The sequence below is a fragment of the Rhinolophus sinicus genome, linkage group LG01, assembly GCF_036562045.2.
Source record: "Rhinolophus sinicus isolate RSC01 linkage group LG01, ASM3656204v1, whole genome shotgun sequence".
Taxonomy (NCBI): Eukaryota; Metazoa; Chordata; class Mammalia; order Chiroptera; family Rhinolophidae; genus Rhinolophus; species Rhinolophus sinicus.
Window position 1 is genome coordinate 156,013,932 of NC_133751.1, and position 22,610 is coordinate 156,036,541.

General features: G+C 40.0%; 1 protein-coding gene across 1 annotated transcript in view; it reads left to right on the forward strand.

Moving 5' to 3' along the window:
- MYO3B (myosin IIIB) overlaps window positions 1-22,610 on the forward strand; it is a 461,719-nt gene that overhangs the window by 164,104 nt on the left and 275,005 nt on the right. The window contains exon 8 of the mRNA XM_074337823.1: window positions 16,523-16,588. Within this exon, the coding sequence (XP_074193924.1) occupies window positions 16,523-16,588 (66 nt within the window). The remainder of the gene's footprint in view (window positions 1-16,522; window positions 16,589-22,610) is intronic.

Consider the following 22,610-nt stretch of genomic DNA (forward strand, 5'->3'; position numbering starts at 1 on the left):
TGTTGCAATAAACATAGGAGTGCATAAACTTTTTTGAATTAGAGTTTTGGATTTCTCCAGATAGATACCTAGGAGTGGAATTGCTGGATCATAAGCTAGTTCCATTTTCAGATTTTTGAGATACCTCCATACTGCTTTCCATAGTGGCTGCACCAATCTGTAATCCCACCAACAGTGCACAAGGGTTCCCTTTTCTCCACATCCTCATCAACGCTTGTTTGTTTTATTGATGATAGCCATTTTGACTGGGTTGAGGTGGCATCTCATTGTGGTTTTTATTTGCATTTCTCTAATGATTAGTGAGGTTGAGCATTTTTTCATATGTCTGCTGGCCACCTGTATGTCCTCTTTAGAGAAATGTCTCTTTATGTCCTCCGCCCATTTTTAAATTGGGTTGTTTGTTTTTTTGGTGTTCAGTTGTATGAGGTTTTTTTTTTTTTATAAATTTTGGATATTAACCCCTTGTCAGATATATCATTGGCAAGTATCTTCTCCTATCTGGATACTTTATAGTCAATGCAGAAACAGAACTAGGAAGTGGTGACTCACATGAGAGTCAAGGCTATATCAAGACCAATAGGATGAGAAGGGCTGGGACTGGGAAGAACAACGACTAGGAGAATTTGTTGTTAGCTAACTTGCCTTATAAGTAACACTAAAGGTTGTCATTATGGTGAAAGAAAATGATAATAGATGGTAATTGAAGTCCCCAAGAAAAAATAAAGAGCACAGGCTATGGTAAAGATGTGGGTTAATGTGAAAGATTCGTTAAATATATTTTTCTCATTTTCTCTCTTAATTTCTTTAAAATATAAGATTTTATAAAGCAACAATTTATAACATTGTATTCTTAATATTAGATGATATTAAACTCAGGACCAAAATCATTAAATTTGTCCAAAAAGGGAACTTTTTAATAGGTGCTATTGCTTAATGAAGATAATAAGTATATCTATTTATGGCATCATATTCATAAAGCAGAAACTACAAAGTGTAGAAAGTACAAGGAGATATACACTGGTTGCAGAAGTTATTTATTGAACTTCTCTCACTCCTTTACAGATATAATGTATCAAAAAAATAAGCAATGGTGTAAGTTTCTGTGAATGCTGCAGGGGAGCTTGAAAAAAGGAGCATTCTGTATTTTTCTTTCTTTTTCTAAATGGATTTGTTTTCCAGTTACAGTTGACGTGCAATATTATAATAGTTTCAGGTGTATAACTTAGTTACTAGACATTGATATACCTTTCAAAGTGATCACCCTGATAAGTCTAGTACCCATCTGAAACCATACATAGTTTTTACAATAGAGCATTCTGTATTCTTGAGGGACAAGGTTTGATATATATGTTTAATATATATTTTAATATAATTATATAATTATAAGTATTTATGATATATTACATATATAAGTATACTATAGTTATATTAAAAATATATTTATTTATTTATTTTGTACCTACTACAAAAGCTACAAAGACTTTTTCTTTTTAAATTTTTTTATTGGGTAACTGTGTTTCTTCCAGGACCCGTCAGCTCCAAGTCAAGTTGTTGTCCTCCAATGTAGTTGTGGAGGGCACAGCTCAGCTCCAAGTCCAGTCGCTATTTTTTTTCAACCTAGTTGCAGGGGGCGCAGCCCACTATCCCATGCGGGAATCAAACCGGCAACCTTGTTTTTAAGAGCACACATGCTAACCAACTGAGCCATCCAGCCACCCACTGGCAGCTCAGTGGGAGCTCAGCTCAAGTCCCTGTCTTCAATCTAGTTGTGGAGGGTGCAGCTCACTGGCCCATGTGGGAATCAAACCAGCAACCTTGCTGTTAAGAGCACTTGCTCTAACCAACTGAGCTAACTGGCCACCCTTACAAAGACATTCTTAAATTCTAAAAATATAAACAGTACAAACAACATTCTCTGAGCACAATGCAATCAAACTAGAAATAATCAAACACACAAAAAACCAAAATTTCCCAACACCTAGGTATGAAAAAACACACAAAACCCACCATCTTTAACATCTCAGGTTTACACAAAAATCTAAATGAAAATTGAAGAATATATGGAAAATAATTATCAAAATACTATGTTTTAGAATTAATGTGAAATAGTTAAAGCAGGGATTAGAGGCAAATTCATAGCCCTAACTACTTAATAATCAAGAAAGAATGAAATTAAATGAATTAAGGTTACAACCCAAGTAGAAGAAAGGATTGAATAAAATAGAAGTAGAAATTAATGAAGCAAAATATAGGAAACAGTAGAACCAATATATAAAACATGAGCTTTTTTGAATAAAAATTGGAAAATAGATTAATTATTACCTAACTTAATCATGAAAAAAGAGAGTTTAAAAATACAAAATAAAAAATAAAAAGAGGGAAGTAACCATAGACACAGAGGAAATTGAAAGAATCATGGGAGGCTACTTTGTTCAATTCCTTGCAAATAAACTTGAACACCAGAATGAAAGGGCTACTTTTTGTGGGGAAATATGATTTACTGGAAGGAAGAATACCAGGCAGACAAGAATGCAGCATTGTTCACTCATCATTCACAGTTAGGATGAAATGAGAGAGATTGCAGGCTTTTCGTAGGCACTGTCTGAGACCTTCCTGAGAGAGGACAATGAAATGGGCATTGTTTTTACTCTTTATGTTTCTAAGGATTTGATGTTATTGTATCCTTCATCTTTATTAATATGCAATAACTAGTGATAACCACCCCCTGCCCCCAGTTTGCTGAATATGCCTGTATAAATATACTTGCTGGTATGGTATGTTCCTGCTAGAAGAGTAGCAGCACTACAATATAACACAGCCCCTCCTTTCCTACCCCACACCCATCCCAGGGGAGTTCAACAAATTGATTTTTTTTTAAAGGAATCTGTGAAATAAATACAAAGTCACTCATCAGTATGTTTCCAGCCTCCCTTTCCTGTATTTCTGTGTGTTCAAAACGTTGCTAGGCAACCAGGTAGTAAAGGAGCCAAAGCCCTTGTAAAAAGAAGACATATTTACAATGTCAGAAATACAAATGTGGGCTTGCTCATTTGGGCTTGCTAACAAACTGCCAAGACTTTGGACATAGTCAATTCAGAGGCAATGATTGCAATTGATCTTGAGGTTAGTGAAAACAATTGGCCATAATCTGCCCAGTGGAGACATGACTTAAACCACCCAAGTGTGAAAGGAGGTGCTGCTCCCACGGTACCCTTTGTCTTTGAAAGTGGATGGATTTTCCGTGGTTCCTGCTGAGCCCGTCTCTCTGTCTTAAGTCTGCGTGACTCCATTGTTGCAGTTAGCACAGTCTCCATAAAACCTCTTTAAAGCTCACAATTGTTAGCACCCAATCTTCATTAGGAACGGCTGCTGCAGCTCCCCTGGCATTTAATATATCCACTTGATTTTAAATGAAGCCTGCTTCTGTGGTCACTGGCATGCACGCTGTGTGGTGGCCCAGGTTCAGATTATTCTAGGGAACTGCTCAGCCTTCCTACCTGGTGTGTGTGCCAGGGTCTGCTCATGGTGACAGGTGCTGATGTTCAGCTGCTAATTTCCCCCATTAGAGACAATGTGGTAGGATCTGATGATACAATCTGTTCATCTGAGGTCTGCCCTGATTTTTTCCTGTTTAAAATATATTGCTAACTTTATTGAAACAATAAAAGAAGGAATAGATGCACAATCTGCCCTTTAAGTGGTTTTGCTTTGCTAGGGGAAAAAACCCATAGCAGTCAATTTCTCTTTGTCTATTATAATTTATTAACAGTGTGTTGTAATTAGGTGCATGGCTTTGCCTTAGAGGACAAATGGTGCTTCGTGAACTGTGACGTTCGTCTGATTGTGGTAAAATGACCCATTTGGTTTTACCAGCTGTGACTTTGGAGGGAACTGAATGACAGAGAATGCATAAAACTCAACAGATGAAAACATTCTCTGCTCATACTCCCTATTACTGATCATTCTGTATCCCAAACAAAATGTTCTTTGGATTTGCTTGCGAATGTCTTGGTGATCTGAAGAGTGTTGTGCTTGTAAGTTGATGGATGTTAGAAGGGCAACAAGCTTATGAAATCGGGCCCGTATTCCCCTATCAATATGACATACACTGCTCTGGCAGAAGCTAAAGGTATTATAGCGTCTGATTAACCAGGAAGGATTCCGAAATGGGGAAACAGGATGGTGCAGTGGTTGCCATTGCGCTCTTGGGGATCAGGCTGCCTGCATTGGAAGCCTGGCCACAGCATTACCCACTCTGGAACTTCTCTAAGCCTTGGTTCTTTATCTCTAAAACAAGGGATTGTATAATTTGCCTCACACAGTGTATGTGAGGATTAAATGAGTGAATTCTTAACATAGTGTTTACCCATAGTAAGTTCTCAAGAAAATTAAGGATTCAGACCTCAGAAATTATACTAGACTTTGTAGAAAAATGGTCCAACTTAATGGAAAATGGTGCATTCCTGACTGGGCTTGAGAGAATAAAGGGAAGAACCATAACCAGCTCCCCTCAGCCTGCTCCTGGCCTTCTACCTGGCACTTATGACTGGGAAAGGGGTCCCCAGCAGAAAAAGGAGTCCCCTTCTATGGCCATAATCTTGGCAAAAGACTTTGAACCGCATTAACTTTCATTAATTTCTTTTCCTTTCTATGCTGGGAGAAATAGCAAAGGCAGAGAGACTGGAAAGAGTAAGAAGAGGTGTTATGCCATCTGACTGTTCACTTTTTCAGCTCACACAAAGTTGGGACCATAGAAATGGAAAACCACAAAAAGATTAAGTCTGCGTAAATGGTCCTGTCCCCTCACTGGTCTTTGTTCTGTGTCCCTTTTCTAAGTTTTTATTCTTGCCTCCCATTTATCCCAAGTAAAGTGTAAAGTGATGGCCAATAAAGGATAACAATAAGATGCTTCCCAGAACATGCCCATATCAATATGGAAAGCCTGGGATAGAAAGCAATGAGTGAGTCTTAATGAGGACATTTCATATACCATGACAAAACTGATTTTTAAAGTGAGGGGAGAAGATTTCTGTTATCTCTTGATTACCTCTCAGATATATCCAGAAAGTGGTCCTAATATCAGAGGAGACTAAACTCATTCAGTTGATGATAGCTGGAAGCTGCCTATGGCAAGCCTGAAACAAACATTTTAAAAAAAACAAAACAAAACAAAACGCATTCTAACCCTCCTAGACTCTCTCTGTTTTCTCATTCACTTCTTTCCTGTGCCAGATATCAATTTAGTGCCTTTCAGCTCTGAATCTACACTTCTTTGCCCTGCTTTGTGATACTAGAGTGCACTCTAAACATTTCTCCTTGGCCAGATGGCAGATGTTATTTTTCGTCAGTAGAGGGCACTGAGAGGCCACTGCAGGAGAAAGGGCCCCATCCTGGTTTCTGTGTGCTTTTTCCTTCCTGCTCCTGTGGCGTTTGGGACACCCAGGGGTGCCCCACCTCCAGGGAGTTTACCAGCATGTATTGGGTAGTTTCCCAGTGGGTCTCTAAGGTTCCTGGCAGGTGGTCTCCTGTTTGCCAGCCCTGGCTTGTCTCACCTCAGGGAACCTCACTATGAGTGGGGCCATAGTCACATCCTTTGCAAAGAGGTCTGAATCTCAGCCTTGGGTTTGGGGGCAAGAGCACTTCCAAATAATTTCTTCCCTGGGCGTTCTGGCTCACCTAGAGGTAGCTGCTCCCAATATCTGCCCTTCCTGTACTTGTTAGAGGTCTCTTTATTCAGTATTTAATCCCCTATTACAAATTAATAATTGTTTATATTAAGTTTCCCTTGTTCAAATTACTGGTGTTTGTTCTGTTTTCTGGTTGGACCCAAATTGATAGATTCTGAAGGATCAGAGGTGATGTTATAGAGATGGTGAGTTCGGGGAGGCACTGGGCATGCATATCTGAGCTCTTTCTCTTCTTTTCTTGGGAGTCACCCTGCCCTGGGTGATTGTTCTCAGCCTGCAGGCAGCTCAGTGGCCAAGGCTCTGCCCCTGAGTAAGGGACCTGTGCTGGTCCAGCTCTGGGTCAGCTGGTCCAAGATCGGTCAGATAAATCTGTCTGTCTCTCAGTTTTAGAAAGCCTGCAGATGAAAACTACATTTTCCAAGATCCACTCTATCAGTAATAAAGGTGTTATTTTGGACCCAATCTACTGACTGCTTTACCTTGTTCCTCAATTAATTCTGAACCCAGGTGAGGAAAAGTCTTACTTTTTATTGTTTCCTTCTCCCCAACTCCCAGTGATTTTCATACGAAGCCATTATAAATAACTTACCATCAGGAACGGATACCCAGGGAAAGCACATGTCTAGTGCATGCTGTTTAGCTTTGCCTATCCCCTGGGCCGGTATCACATTGCCATGACTTTTATACCACCACATGTAAAGCTATTTTTTCTTAAAATACTAAGGTAATTGGGGAGTGATTCTGTATCTCCAGAATGCTTAGTCACACCATAATGGTCATCTTCAATGAATACAATTCTACAGAACCACACAAACAGTCCAGAATTTGATGATAGGAAAACAACGCGAGCTATTTGAAACACATCTCTTTAAAATCATGAATTAACAAATCATGCATGTAAAACCGTGAAAAAGAATAGACTTGTGGCTTCCACTCTGTGCAGGAAGGACCACCAAGGGAAAGGGTCATTAGCCAGCCGGTCCTTGGGCAAGGTCTGCTTCCCTGACGCATTGGATGATAACAGTTGGATTTGATGGCGCTGCTGAGTTCTTGTTGAGGAGGAAATTGAAAAACGGATGTCAGCAAATGACCACATTGGCTCAGACAGTGAACCACATACCACTCATCCCCTCCATCATCTCTATTGACGTAGCCTTCTATTGTCCTTGACTTTCTCTTGCACTCTGCATGCATGGCTGAGTTACTTATGTGCCTTATGTGTTTGCATAAGGAGAGCACAGTGGAGGGAAAGGTACCCCGTATGCTTCAGAGAGAATGAGAAAATGTGGCTCATGCCTTTTGTGAACATTTGAAATGTTGGTGTCGTGGCTAAGGATTAATAAAGCTTTATATCTCACACACACACACACACACACACACACACACACACACACACCATCTCATAGGCCTGGGGTAATAACACCTGACATGGGGAGCACAATATAATCTTGAGATTCTGAGATGACCTTTGAAACAGATTCTTGCTGGGCTGGAAAGCCAGAGGAAGTGAACATCTTGTCACTTGTTGATGGTTAATGGTGAAGAATGGATTTATTATGAGCCATGTGATTTGACGTGGTAAACTTGCATTTTAAAAATTATAGCTTAATATTGCAAATGGTGTTATTTAAGGGACAGGATCAAATCAGGTTATTAAGAATCAGAATTAAAGGAATCAACCAGCTTGAAATTTAATTACAAATCTTTGTTTTTTTTCCTCATTGCTTTTAGTAGTTTCTTCAGCTATTGTGGAATAAATTATCATGAGCATTCAACATAAAACCTCTGTTTTTATAGACAGTGGTGATCTAAGGCTGAGGTATGACGTTGGTTCATTTTATTTTTTATGATGTGATTCAGGACATGCTCCCCCCAAGTATGGCACCTTGGCATACTGAAATTTCAAGCTGAAGGATTTTGAGAAATGGCATGTGTAGGAAGGACTTTCTGACCTTCCCCTGAAGCAGGTCATAAAACCCCCTTCTGAGAGGTGCCCCCTCTATACCCAGAGGAAAGGTGCATCTTTATCTCCAAAGACTGAAATAATAAACACAGAGAAGACTCTGCATGAACAGGCCTTGTACGTTTCCCCCGTTTACCACATTCAGCTCATGCTCTTTGTCCCATCACATCTCTCCACAGCTCTCCACTGTTCATCAAACAGCATAAAAACACTCAAGTTTAACCATTTCTTTGGGTCTTCCTTTCCTATGAAGCCTTTCATGTCACATAAAACTTATATTAAATAAATTAGTATGCTTTTATCTTGTTCATCTGTCCTCTGTTATAGAGTTTCCAATAAGAACTTCAAGGGTAAAGGAAAAAAAATATTTTTCCTCGCCTACGTTTACTTCCTTTTTCATCTAGTGTCCTCCTTAGAAACCTCTTCCTCTCCTCCTTTTCCCTCCTTCAAAGGATTGACACTGATTGAGAGATGCCATTACGGTGAATTTAGCATTTAGCATTGACGTCTTTTCTCACCTGGACTACCTTTTACATGTACGAAGTGTGCAGAGTGTAAAATTGTGATTCTGATTTCTGTGTCATCGTCATGTCTATTTTCTGATTGATTTTAAAGAAATATCTTCAACTATTTCATTTTTTTCAAATTCTTCTTTAGCAGAATTATGTATATTTTGAATAAATCTTGGTCTGTGCCCCACATGTCAAAATAATTACCCAGAGATACTGACCACTGGAACCAGTTGGGTGATTCTTGCAGGAAAGGAACCCAGCAGCAGGGTTCAAAGCTTGACGCTGGTGACGCTGAACAATGTATGGTTCCTAGTCACACTGGTTCCATGGAATGGTGACCCAGGGGCACTCTTCATAACCTGCGGGGCCATTTGGTGGTCACTTCCTCCTCTGCTCTGGAATTGCATGCTGGGCCACCTGGAGAAGACGAGGCAATGTGGTAGGATCCGAAATGTTCGTCGACAAGAGGTGTTTGCCACCTAAGAAACCTTTTAAAAGTTTGAAAGTTGTGACATGTGGCATGTGTAAACCATTCCAGCCTTCTTTCTAATAGTGAAAAAAAGAAAAAAGAAACAACCTGAATATCCACTAATGGGCGAATGGCTAAACAGACTATTCTCATGTTGTAGAATACTATTTATGTCTGAAGTCGGCATGGGGTGATCTTTAAACCATGTTATTGGATGGAAAAAATTAGTACCAGGATACTTATGTGTAGCATATAACCCCATTTCTACTGTCCCCAACTATAAATATATTATTAAAACTAATATACAGAGGGTGCCAAAAAATGTATACACATTTTAAGAAAGGAAAAATCTGTATTAAAATTATGTTGATGGTAACCACTTTGAGCACCGCTCGTAATTGCAGAAGTCAAACTTGTATTTATCTTTTGTTACCGGTGTATGTCGAGTATTACAGTCTTAGTAGTTTTTTTCCTTTCTTAAAATGTGTACACATTTTTTTGGCACACTCTGTATTATAAAATTTCTGTTGTATTTATAGCACAGCAAAACAGTATATATATTATATATTTATAGCAAATATTTTTAAATACATATAAAAAGGTCTGAGAGCATACAAGCCATTTGATAGGGGGACGCGACTGAGATTGGGGTGGTAGTGAAGAGGAATTTTGCCTTTTGTTTTCTGTCTTCCTGTATTGGCGAATTTTTTACATTGAAACAGAATCATGTATTACAAATAAATATTAACATTTTTAAATAATTAATTTTGAATGGCTAAGATGTAATTTAGGGAGAAATGCCACTTTGGCTGGGGCTAGGTGGTAATAATGAGGGAAGAGACACAGGCACACACCTAACCATTCAACCTCGTTAATGAATCTCCCAGTTGTGATAGGATGGCAGCTCTGTCGCTATGGTTAATACTCTCAGAATGGTTAATTGTGCTCAGATGTCTTGCTGTTCTTCTGTTATGAGTAAATAAACAGAATAAATTTTGAACACACTCGTAGGTGTTCATTTAACTGTATGTTAATTATTATTTATTCAGTATTATGCCTCAGTCCTTATATCTCCTCTCTGTATTTCACCTCTCCTTCCCTAACACCCGCTTCCCCTTACCAACTGGTTTATGTCCCCTCTATTTAGGATCTACCTTGAAATTCACAACTTCCTGAAAGCTGTTCTTAATCAACTCAGCCTCATTGAGAAATCTTTTACTCAGCATCTCCTTGTGAATGTGCTGTAATGTTTGAGGACTTCATTTTGTACCTTCTGGAGACGTTGCTTGCTAATTGGCTTTCTGTCATATTTTGCATATATGTTCTCTTAATTCATCTTTCAAAGTAACGGACTTTTCATGAGATAAAACACAGAAAACAATAAGGCATATGAACATTGGAGACAAAAATGCCTGAGTTTAAAAACTGACTTTTCTACTTTTTGTTGGGTGGTTTTAGGACTATTTCTTCTTTTAAGCTTATTTTGCCCACCTGTAAAACTGGAATAATAATTCCTATTTCATGGGACTGTTGTGATGTTCCAGTGATCTGTATGCGAAGCACTTGGCATGAAGCTTGATGGCGGTAAGCACTCAGCATGAGGTAGTTCTTGGTGTTGGTTCTCTCCTATATCCAACTCGCTATGCGTGTGTATTTCTTGGCCCTGACATCAGATAATGACCATAATGAGCTTTAAAGTCATGATTTATTTGTTCATTTTGGTCTGAGATAGTCAGGGACCTGGGAACATTTGGGCTTCAAAAGTCGAGGAATGAGGCTTATATATTGTCAAGTCCAACTCAAGTCACCTCCTAAGTGGACTCTTTTATTCCTCAAACCCCACTTGCTGTGAACAATTTAATCAGAGTTTGCCCATATACAAAGGATCTGTTCCGTATTTGTCTGTTTTATGCTACTTTGGGGACCAAGTCATGTTTTGCCCTGGCATTATTTCTTGACTTACTTACACTATATGTATAGTATGTATGCTTTCATTCATGTTGTCATTCAGCAAAAATTTGCTAAGTGCTGCTGTGTTGGGCACTAAAGAAACACATGGAGTATGAATAAAAACCTGTGAGGTGGACAAATTGGGGAGAGCACACTAAACTGAAAGTAGAGCATGTGCAAAGGCCCTGAGGCATGAAAGAACAGGACTTGCTTTAGGAGCTGTAGGTTCTGTGTAGTACAGTACTGAAGCATGCAGTGAACATGGAAGTGGTTGGAGATGAGGTTGGGTAGATAAGCAGGAAAGGCCATTAATAGTTCACGTAAAAGCATTAATATTATCATGCTGGCTGTGTGGATCTACTGAAAAAATTTAAGGCAAGGAAATAACAATATCAGATTTGTATGTTATAAATAAATTCTAGCTGCCAAGTGCAAGATGGGTTAGAGAGAGATGAGGATAGAGGGAATAAAATGAGGAGGCTGCTGGAATAGTGTGGGTGTGGGATGATAAGTGACTGAACTAGGATATAAAAGAGGGAATGGGGTATTAAGAAAGGGATTTAAGAAGTTGAATTTAGAGGATTGGTGCTTGATTGATGTTGTGACAGCAATAGAAAATTAACACAAGTTACCACAAATTTAACATTTTAAAGCAGCACAGATTTATTATCTTATAGTTCTGTAAGTTAGAAATCTGATATGAGTCTCACTGGGCTAAAATCAGGGTGTCAGCAAGGCTGCACCCCTTTCTGGAGGCTCTAGGGGACAATTGGTTTCCTTGCTCATTCAAGGTTATTAGTAGAATTTACTTCCTTGCATTTGTAGAACTGAGGTCCCCATTTCCTTGCTGGGTATCAACTGAGGCCCATTCCCATCTTCCAGAGGCCATCTGTATTCCTTGGCTCTCTTCCCCTATCTTCCAGAAATGGTGGTTAGACTCCCTTTTCACACCGCCTCTTCTGCTTGCTTTCTGCCTCTGTCTTCTGCTTTAAAGGCCTTGACATTAAGTTGAGCCCATCCAGGTAATCCAAGGCAATCCCCCATCTCCAGGTCCTTAACTTCTGTCACACCAGCAAAGTCCCTTTTGCCATGGGATGTAACATGTTGATAAATTCTGGGCATTAGAATGTGGACGCCATTCTGCCATTCTTTGGGGCGCCATTATTCTGACTTCTCGAATTGGATATGGGGTTAAAGGAGAGGATAGAACCCAAGTTTCTAACTTCAGCAGGCAAGTGGATGCAGCTTTAGGGGAGGAAATGAGTTCAGTTTTGAACATGCTGACTTTAAGGGGCTCCTGGGAAATCAAGATGGGACTCTCTCATAAGCAGTTAGCTGCATCAGCCAAAAGGCAGAGGAGAAATCAAGGCAGGAGATACAGATTAGGAAGCCATCGACATATAGTGAGCCCTCAGTGAATGTGTAGAATGGGAGGAGAATAGGGCTAAGAGAAGAATGCTGGGGCCAGTAATATTCTGGGTGCACCTAAGGAACAGTGGAATAACCTACTTGGTCTCCCATCACAGGGTCTCCATTTCTTGTGGCACATTTCTTCCTTTCTCCTCTACCTGCCCTATTTTCTCCTCATTGCCTGGTTTTCTGCCTACTTGTAGTTTCTATTTCCTAAAACTTCACCTCACACATTGTGCTGTGGCCTCTCCATCTGCTTCATCATCACAGATCTCTCAGCTTCAACTCTCATTACTAACCTGCCTCATTCTTTTGGTTTTTTTCAGTTCGAGGTGGGAAAAAACCTTCTAAAGAGACTTGGATTGACCCAGCTTATTTTAAGTCATGCTGTAGTCCCCAAATTAAATTAGGATTGGCTGTCTGGAGGCCAGGTGCCCACCTTGGTCCAATCAGCTGTTTCTCTATTTCAGGAACTAAAATGAATTCAGTTTCGTACAGCAAATCATTTTGTTCCACAGAGGCTTTGGAGGAAGAACGTTAACTTTATCTCCATATTTGCTGGACCCAGGATTATGATGTCAAACATGGGTATATGATAGATGCAGGGCTCTCTTCACCGTCACCGCTTGCTTCTAGCCTTACGTGGCCCTAATGTTATCTGTGTGCAGGGGATCTTGATAGAAATTGAATTCTGGGTCCAAAGCACAGGAATAAAATCCAGTCAGGAAAAATTCAAATCTAATATAGTCATTTTCCTTCTCTGACTAATCTCTTCCCTCCATTGCCTTAGTGTGTTTATAAACATTATCCAAGTGAGAGCTGGTTATTCAGATTCATGGATCCTCCAGCCACTCACCGTTCATACATCCTGCAGGCTCTCAGCATCCATACACATAAGCAAGTGATGCCTGCCTGTCTCTGAATCACAGCTATGCACCGACTCTCCCATAATATCGAGTATGAAGCATCTCACCTCCTTTTAGGGAGAGACCCTCTGGGCAGGGTTGCAGTTTGCATCTGTAGTTTTGAGAGCAGCCAAAACTATATCCTATTTGGTGCTTTTCCTGGATGGCGAGAGAACTAGAATTTATGTTGCCGGTGCAAACAATGCACTGTAAAGCCTTCAGATTCCTTTTTAAGTTTTTATTACACACAGATAATAATCTTTCGCAAGATCTCAATTTACTGAACCTAAGTATGATGGATGGACTCCAGGAAAGGCAGGGCATCTACAAGGTCAAACGAGCTTCTCTAAAACAAATTCCTATGACACCAAGCTTCAAAGAAGATGTTTCCTGAGTGGGGTTCATGTGAGGCCATCAGGGATGGGTAGTGGCCTGGATGAGTGGTGAGCTGCTGCTGTTCTCTGAGCCCTGCTGCAGAGGTTCGGGCCAGCACATAAATGGGAGCCCCTGTCCACAGTTCCTGGTAAGAAACAGACTGAAAACAGGAAGGGACAGTGTTCTCTACATGAGAGAGGACACGTGCCATCCATCTCTCCAGTGGACTCTTGCCAGGTCGTTCTCTAATTGCGGCAGAGGTCTCTCCCTCCAGGCTCAGCTGGCCAGCGTCAAGCCTACTAGGCTTGTTTTAATCAAGTCTGTGCATTCTGTCTACAAGTGACTTCTTGGTAATGGTTAACTGCTTTGGGGGTGAATGAAGTCTATCAGACAGTAAATTGCTTAAGTAGCTCTTCTTCATGGAACTGGCCGCAATGAGAACAAAATGATCAGAAAACTTGAGAACAGCAAGGAAAATTCAAGTCCTGGAATGGGCTGTAGAGATAGTCTAGGACAACGTACTCACTGAGAGATGCCACAGTGAGGCCCCCACAGGCGAGCGGGGCGAACATGTGGATATACAACCTCAAGCAGCTCGAGCCAGTAAAAACAGGTCAGCCTAACTGGCATTGAAGCAGAAGTTATATGGTGGGACTTTTATTATTTAAAAATGCTAGGGGAACATGAAGGCAAATATTGTTAAATGGAATGCATGAGCTAGAGGCAGCCTCCAGAATCACTGAAGGGCAACCTTCAACTGCTACTCTTTCTAGCTGGGTACACGGATAATTTGCCTTTGCATCTTTGAGTCAGATGATATGAAGGGTAATTAAATTCTTACACAGAACAAGGAAATCATATACTTCTCTCATCATTTTCCCTACCCATCTCGTCCTTGCCTCCTGCTCTCTCACCAGACCCGAAAGATTCGTATCATCTAGCCCCACCAAATTATTCACGTTCTTTGACTCTACCAGATGTTTTTTTATGCTTTTGTGACTTGGCACATGTTGTTTCATGTACCAAAGCTGATATGGCTTCTCTCTCCTCCTATCTTGAAAAACCCAACCTAGTCTTCAGGGGTCAGCTCAAGTTCATCTTCTTTATAAAGTCTCCTAGGACTCCCCACCTCGGGTAAATTGCCCCCTCAATTATGCTCCCACATAATTTTGTGCTTCTATTATATCACTTAATCAAATTGTTCTAATCATGTAATAGAATAATACTCTGAAATATTTTTGGCTTAATTAGGATTAATTGCACATAACAGTGGCTTAAAGAAGATGGAAATTTATTTTCCTATCCTGCTAAGGAAAACTAGGGGGAAGCAGTCTAGAGCTGGTATGGCAGCTTTGCAATGTTATCATGAACCCAGTTTCCTATCTTCTTTGCTATACTCAGCTCAGAGCTTTCATTTTCAAGTTCACCTCATATCCAAAATGGCTACTCAAGCTCCAGTGATCACGTCTATGCTCCAGGAAGCAGACAGGGGGAATAAGAAAGATGGCCTGTCTCCTCTCTTTTGAGAAGACTTTCTGAAGACACCACAGAACAATATTTTATATCGTTGCCCAGAACTCACTCACATGGCCACATCTAGCTACGAGGAACTCAGGAAAATGTAGGCTTTATATGGCAGTATTATGCCACAATAAAAATCATATCATAAGAAATGAGACAAGAATAGGGATTGAGGGGCAACTTGCAATCACATTATCTGATACAATTTTCATTTCTGGTCATTCTTACTGCTTCCCATTTTCCTACCTATTGAAGCTGAGCAATCCATGGCTTTAGGAAGCTGTTAGAACCCAGGTGAAAACAAAGATCATATATAATGAGTTCAAAATTTACATCATAATTCATGTGTGCAGAAATGTAACTTTCTTCATTTACTGAACTTGACTTGCTCACAAGTCCCTATTTCCATTTCTGGCTAGAAAAAAAAAGTATCAATTAAAGGTGTGGGGTTGCAAAAAAAATCACTTTCCTCCCACCTTCTAATTTCTTCTAGCTGGGCTAATAATCACATTGACAGAGATGTAGTAACAGGAGAAAATGTCCAAAATTTATTATGAATGCACACGTGGGGTGCCAATGCCATAAGAATAGGAGACCCAAGGAGGCAATGGGCAGTTAAGGCTTCTATGCCATTCTGGACAAAGGAGAGTGGGGCCAGGGACCTGGGATTTCAAAGTGAAAACAGGTCTAACTTACAGGTAGATGAGAAGGCAAACATGTGGTAAACAAATTCTCGCTGAGCCACCCAGAAGCAACTGGACACAGAGGGAAGTTCAACAAACAGGCTGTGATAGATTTCTCCCTGTCTGCCACATTTAGTTTGTGTTATGTTAAGGGGATGCTCCCTTCCTTTAAGCAGATGTTTCTATCTGAATTCCTTTAGGTAGGTAAAAGGGGAGAGTCACGGTTCTGTCTGAGTCTTTTGTTTCTTAATAACCAGTTTAACATCAATATCCCAAAAGGCATATTTTGGGGTGGCAAAATTTTAATTCACCTCAAAGGTAATGTCACTTCTGTTTTAAAATTGAATCTCTTTGGGTAAATATTCAGTCAAATTCAGAGCCCTTTCTTTTCTCGTTTTCTTGTCTTCTCACTAGGAAGTGATTACATAGAGTCTTTCTGCAGTTCTCTGGTTCTGTTGGACCTCCAATAATTAGTTATGCTAGGTGTCTTCCCCCTTCTCTAACCAGGGACCTCTTGGGTCTGGAACATTGTCTTAGCTGTTTTTCTTTCTCCAGTGCCTATTGCAGAAGTTAACATATAGGAAATAACATAAAATGGGACCAATGAATTTATGAGTATGAGTATACTTTAAATGCATCGCATAACTCATTCAAATGGTAGCATAATGATCTGAAAATCCTGCAGAATTAAAAGTCTATTTCTCTAAAGCCCCAGCACTAAGTTTATAGCTTTCTGATGGCACTAATAATACTGCGCTCTCAGTTATAGTGGTTGTGTCCTTGCCTCGCCGCTTGTCAGAGTGTCTGCCCCCTGAGAAATGTTCCTAACCTATGTAACACTCACAGGTCCCTGAATCAATGAAAGCGGAGGACTAAATGAATATGGCTGATAGTTTATAACTTACCACTAATGAATGATTCCCACCTGGGAAGAAACAGAATAGATTTTATCAGGGCTCTTTAGAATGGTATCAGTAGACAAGTTGATGTTTTGTCCTTAACTGAGGACTTTTCTTTTGTAAGAAAAAAATTGCTTTTGTTTTTCAGAAATCCTCCACCTACTTTACTTCACCCGGAAAAATGGTGTGAAGAATTCAACCACTTTATTTCACAGTGAGTATTTCTTCCACTGAAAATTGCTTATCCAGCAAGGCCTTGAACAGTGATTGGAGAAATCCAAGTTGTGGGATTCACTTGGCACTAGAAGTTGTTATGCCTTCAAGCATGTTATGACACAGAATTTGTTCCAGTAAATGACAGAAGATGCCTCTGCAGGATTTGAAAAATAAGGAGTTCCATTTGACTCTTAACTATAATCATCCTCCTTATCATATGGGTCACCTTTATCTGAGAATCTACTCTGTCCTGGGGCAAATATCGCCAAATCTGTTGCCCACACGGGGACCACAGAGAAAGTAGGAGGTGGCAGTCTTCAACAGAGGTTTTGCAGCTTGGAAGGTGGGCTTTGCTCTAGGATCTGTGGTGTAGGACCAGGGCTCCAGTTCCCAAGCTGACTAAGGGGTCAGAGTAGGATCTCAGGCCTGAGGCATGGGGGTGAAGAGCCCCAGCCAGGGCTTCACATTTGCAGAACAAGCTGAAAACCCACTGATGGGTGATGTACTTGGTGGGAGCTATGTTACAGGGAACTAGGCAAGATTGAATGAGACTAAGACAGGCGTAAAACCCACAAAAACACCAATGGAGTGATGACGCAATGCTGGGAACATGGACTTTTGGTCACACCCCTGACAGAGGACTGTACTGGTTCCAAGTCTGGGAAGACGTTTAGTATGCTGGAGGGAACTATGTGACCCCACGCTAGGGGGCTGGTGAACTGTGGAGGCAGGAATTTAGACCAGGCATTGCAGGCTGTATCCAGGCACTGGCGCAGGGAAGAGGTACCCTCAGTGTCCGCTATACCAAACAAGGTGTTCAGAGGTCATGGAAGGAGAAAAGACGTGACCCAAATAGTTGATAAGCAGGAAGTAGGGAAGGGTCAACACAAATTTCTTGAACATGTGCTTCTATAAAGCGGCAGGGCAGTGAAGTAAGCTAGGTTTCCTGATCATCTTCCTTAATCAATCACAACACAGATCAACAATCCCTAATCCACAATTCCAGACTCCAAAAAGCTCTGAAAGATGAAAGTTTTTTGTACTTGAGTCACTTAGCTGCAAGTCCTGACCTGATGTGAACTGACTTGGTGGCAATACATGACCTAAACTGAAGTGTGGTTATTTATAGTCATTATTTATCTCACTCAGTGTGAATATTCATGTGAATTGCTGCAGATATATTAATGTGTTTGATTATAGCGTGCTGCCCCAGATCCTGCTGGGGGAGTTATATAACATACAGTAAATGCACTGGTTTACTTTTCTACAATTTGATAAAATTCTGAATTCCAAAACGTGTTTGTCCTCAAGGGTTTTGTATAAAGGGCATTTCATTTTCATTTCAAATGTAACATACTTCAAGGTGCCTGAAATTGTTTGCTTGTCCAGTCCCTCCTGGATTTGTGCCATCGTCCTCAGGCGAGAGGAGCAGTGAGGAACTCCAAGAACTCGACCAAGCAAGGCTGTGCTGAACTGTGACCTTAAAGTTCAAGGCCAGGGATGGAGGACATTTCCTTGCCCCTCCAGTGCCCGTTCTGATGCTCCTGCAATGACTGCAGAATGCAGTCCTCACAAGTCAAGGGTGGTGATGTTGGGCAATGTTGAGAGGAACAACAGATGCAGCAGGAGGAATGATGCTCAGAGAGGAGCACAGGAAGAGCCATTTCATGAGATTTGGGAGTCTAAGGAGGAGGGGGAGGGAACTGGAGAGCTAAAGACACCTTGGTAGCTAGGAATATGCTTCAGATCAGCCCAGGGAGAGAAATCCAGTGGTCAAGGTTCCGATGATTTTGCTGGCCAAGGCTGGATGCAGAGTTTTCCTTTTCATTCTGTTGCTATACACAGATGCCCTTGATTGACCTTCTCTAAACTGTTGGCCTAGAAAAACCCAATACATATTCATAAATACGCCTTCCTATACCAAGCTCTCATGATGCCTCTAAAATGTGACTTGACTCACCAAAGTTTGGCTTCTGTATACTTTTTAAAAATATGTGATTGTGTTCTTAAACCAAGCATGGTATTCCTTGGATGGATTTGGGAATAAAGGTATATAATTGAAGATGGGGGTTGGGGCTTAAAAGGTTAAACACAGTATAGAAATCCCTCCCAACCAGTGATTTTATTTGTGGCAAATCCTATTATATGCCCATTTAAATCTGCTTATGTTTACCTCAACTCTGAGAATTCCAGATGCACTCAGTCTGAGTTGCTTTAGCCTTAGAAAGGTCTTGATACTAGAATGGAGGACTCAATACAGATAATAGTTGTTGAAACTGCAGGGGAGGGAATGTCTGAAAAGGTTCAAATGAACCAAGGAAGATAAAAATTAAGTGATTGTGTGCTTTACTACAAATTTAAGATATGGAAAAATGTCATCAATCTTCTCTTTATTTAATGAGTTGTTTCATTGGTTTTATTAATGAAAATGTACATTGCAGTTGTTCATAGATTCTTTTCTGACCTCAGCCACCCAATCCTATTTTCCCTATAATATCTTAGATTTCTCAACCGTGACTTCTCCTTTTATCCAATTTTTGGGACTATTGAGATTAGGAAGTAATTATTTTACTTTATATTTTTAGGTAGAAACCTGCCCACTATTCTCAAATAATATCCTTTGGTTTTGTAGATGAACCTACTTACCCTAGGCTGCCATTACTCAGCCTACCAAATGCAATTTAACTTTACTATTTCATTCTATTTATTCAAGTCTCTAATTAAATATAAACAATGGTACTCACTGGGTTAGAAATGTCTATTTAAAGAGATAGCCTTAGTTTGCTTTTGTACTTACCTTGCTCATGTTGGGAGGGAAATGGAAGAAGGATGAAGGATTAAGACTTTCAGATTATAAACTTTTCATTATTGCTGGGACTGAGGTGGGGAAGATGATAATCTGGTAATCTCAGGAAAAGTGTTTTTAGCCTGAATATCCAGATAATTGCTTCAGTTCCCCTTGTAGGCCGAGCTGTGGTGCATTACATTAAAGTAAACTAAACTGGTTGTCTGTAAAGAATAAAGAGGACTAGAAATTCTTTAACAGCTTTAAAATCTTCTGATTCCCTGTCCCCATATGACGGCCGCACCATAGCAGAGTCATTCAATGATTTCTGTTCTTCTTGGTTCATAATAATCACCACTCATCAAAGGACCTGTATGGCTTCTCATCGATTGCTACAGTGGTCTGAAGGGATTAGCCCGGCTGCAGTTTAGTGATTATAGTTATGTAGACAGGCGACAGAGCTTGAGTGTGTGTGTGTGTGTGTGTGTGTGTAGGGAGAGAGAGGGGGGGAGAGAGAGAGAAAATGCATGGGAGGGAAGGTGGAACGTGAGTGCTGGGATGTGACTTAATGGTTTTCAATTGTTTTTTCAAGCCTCCTTTATTTGGAGACAGTAGGGAAGATTTTTAATGTCTGAAATCATATTAGTAAACCTGTTTGAGGGTTAAAAAAAAAAGTAAAGAAATATTAGCCTGTTTGGTTTGAACCTTTGGTTGTTAGTGATAATTGACTCATTTATAGGTGTTAGTTATGCATTTGTCAAAGCATGATTTCTGACAGCCTAGTTATGATAAATAAAACATGACGCTCACGTAAATTCTGCACTGCTTTTTATCCATGAGCTAGGACCCTGCCTGAGATTTTTTTGTCACTTCTGTAATGTGTGGTTGGCTTTGTAGAGATTTCATTATCAGCCCTTTCCCCTGTGGCTAAAGCTATTTGCATAACAACTTTATCTGGTTCAAGTCCCAGCCAGACTTCCATTTTGTCAGGAGGCGTTATTCAGAAGTGGCCTTTTGATAAGATAACAATAACTTTCCTTTGCCAAATTCACCTTCCTTTTAATGGATGTCCCTTCTTTTTTTTTAAGTTTAAACTAATATCAGGTCTTTGGACTAAAGTACAAAAATACTTTCCCAACCATTGGCCCAAAGGTACCGTATTTCCCTGAAAACAAGACTGGGTCTTATATTAATTTTTGCTCCAATAGACGCATTAGGGCGTATTTTCAGGGGACGTCTTATTTTTTCATGTACAGCAATCTACATTTATTCAAATACAGTCATGTCATCTTCTTCTGGAACATCGTCATAACATACTAAATGTGTCCATCTGGCTGACGATCTTAACTGAGGCTTATTTTTGGTGTAGGTCTTATTTTCAGGGAAACACGGTATCCCTGAACTTTTTTTTTAAGGAGGGCACAGCTCACTGGCCCATGCGGGGATCAAACCGGTAACCTTGGTGCTGCTAACACCACACTCCAACCAACTGAGCTAACCGGCCACCCCCATGTATCCATGAACTTTGCTTTTTCATTTTGCCTCTAAAATTTTGGGGGGTTTTATTAGGAATTAGATTTAGGACTTCATCATCACTGGTTCTTGAGCTGATTAGACAATGGAGATGGATTTCTCTTAGTCAAGGACAAAGCCATCAAGAACACTATGGGTTCTCTCTCAGCTTGGACTTAGTGATGACTAACACACACACACACACACGCACGCACACACACACACACACACACTCTTTTCTGGCTTGGCTGGCTTGACTAAATGTGCAGGTGTGTCTACTTCCCAGTGTGAGCATGGTGGTGGAGCCCTGCCATTCAGTCATGCAATGTTGAGGTAGCCTTTCCTATCCCTCCAAATGACCTTCCAATAGCTACAAGCCGTTGCATTGAATGTTAATAAGGTGAGATATGAGCTGCAAAACTATTGAAACTAATGGTCATTTACATAAATTTTTTCCTTAAAAATTGAAACTCAGACCTAGAACATTTGCTTTTTTTCTAAGCCTGAATGTTTATAAAGGTTACGATTTTGGGGTGGTTGTTTCCTTGACATTGATTGCATTCCCTTCAAGACAACAATTCTCACCTCTACACCATTCTCCATTTTGTCTTTCAAGGCAGCTTAATTTGACATGGCTTTATAATGTCAATGAGCAACACACTTGGAATGATAACTAGTCTAACTCAGTGATTAAGTTCCATAAATAGTTTTGGCTTTTTAAGTCCTGTTGGATTCTCAGGTGGCCATGCAAAGGGTTAATACTTCCTAGAGGAGAAGGATACAATAACCTTTATTTACATTACTTCACAAATTGGTAATTTTAATTAAAATGAGCAGAGGTACCTCCAGTGACATAATCACTCCAATTTAGATTTATTTAGCCAATGATTAGCTATTATGGTTCTTGAATTAATTAGTGTCTCTTAAGCTACAGGGAGTTAGTGAATTAATAAAAATTCTTGGAGAAGCTTAAAAAAATTCTAATTTAAAAATCCTCAAATTCTCCTCACCCCCTCAACATATATTGATCAATACACTTAAAAATGTAACCCACCTTTTTTCTCATTTTGAAAAACTAGAATTTTTTTTTTCACTTTCATGAGAACAAATAAAGCTGTGTGTTTCAAGGTTATTTCTCCCTGAAGAGCAGCTAATTTAAATTACCTAACAGATCATTTAAAGACACAAAGGGCCTGATTTGATCTCACTTATACCCCCACTTATAAACTCAGCCAATAAAATCTGATTTTCTCAAGGTGTAAACCAAGTGGCTCAGTGTGACTTGAAGTTTGAAACAGTATGTTGTCCACCGTATACCTGGAATATATTCTCGTCCTATGAACCCTGGCAATGAGGGTTTGAGCCTCATTCAAAATAAGCAAAAGGCATAGTAAAGTGGGTAATCCAGACTCTAGTCAGCACATTCTATTTATTTCCCAACAAATACTGGGTTTAAATCTTGTGAGAAACCAGATCTGTAGCATCCTCATATATCATGGATTTCACATTATTAGTGCTTGTGGCACATTATGTTAGGTGACTTTTAGATAGGGTTAATCTAAAGGGTAGTCTGTACGGTTTACCCCACACTGGCTTTTCTTTTTTCTTTTCTTGTCTTGTCTTGTCTTTTCTTTTCTTCCCTCTTTTTTTCTTTTCTTTCTTCCTTTTTTTAAAAAAAAAAAAATCATACTTGAATTTCTTAATGTAAATCAAAAAGAATCTA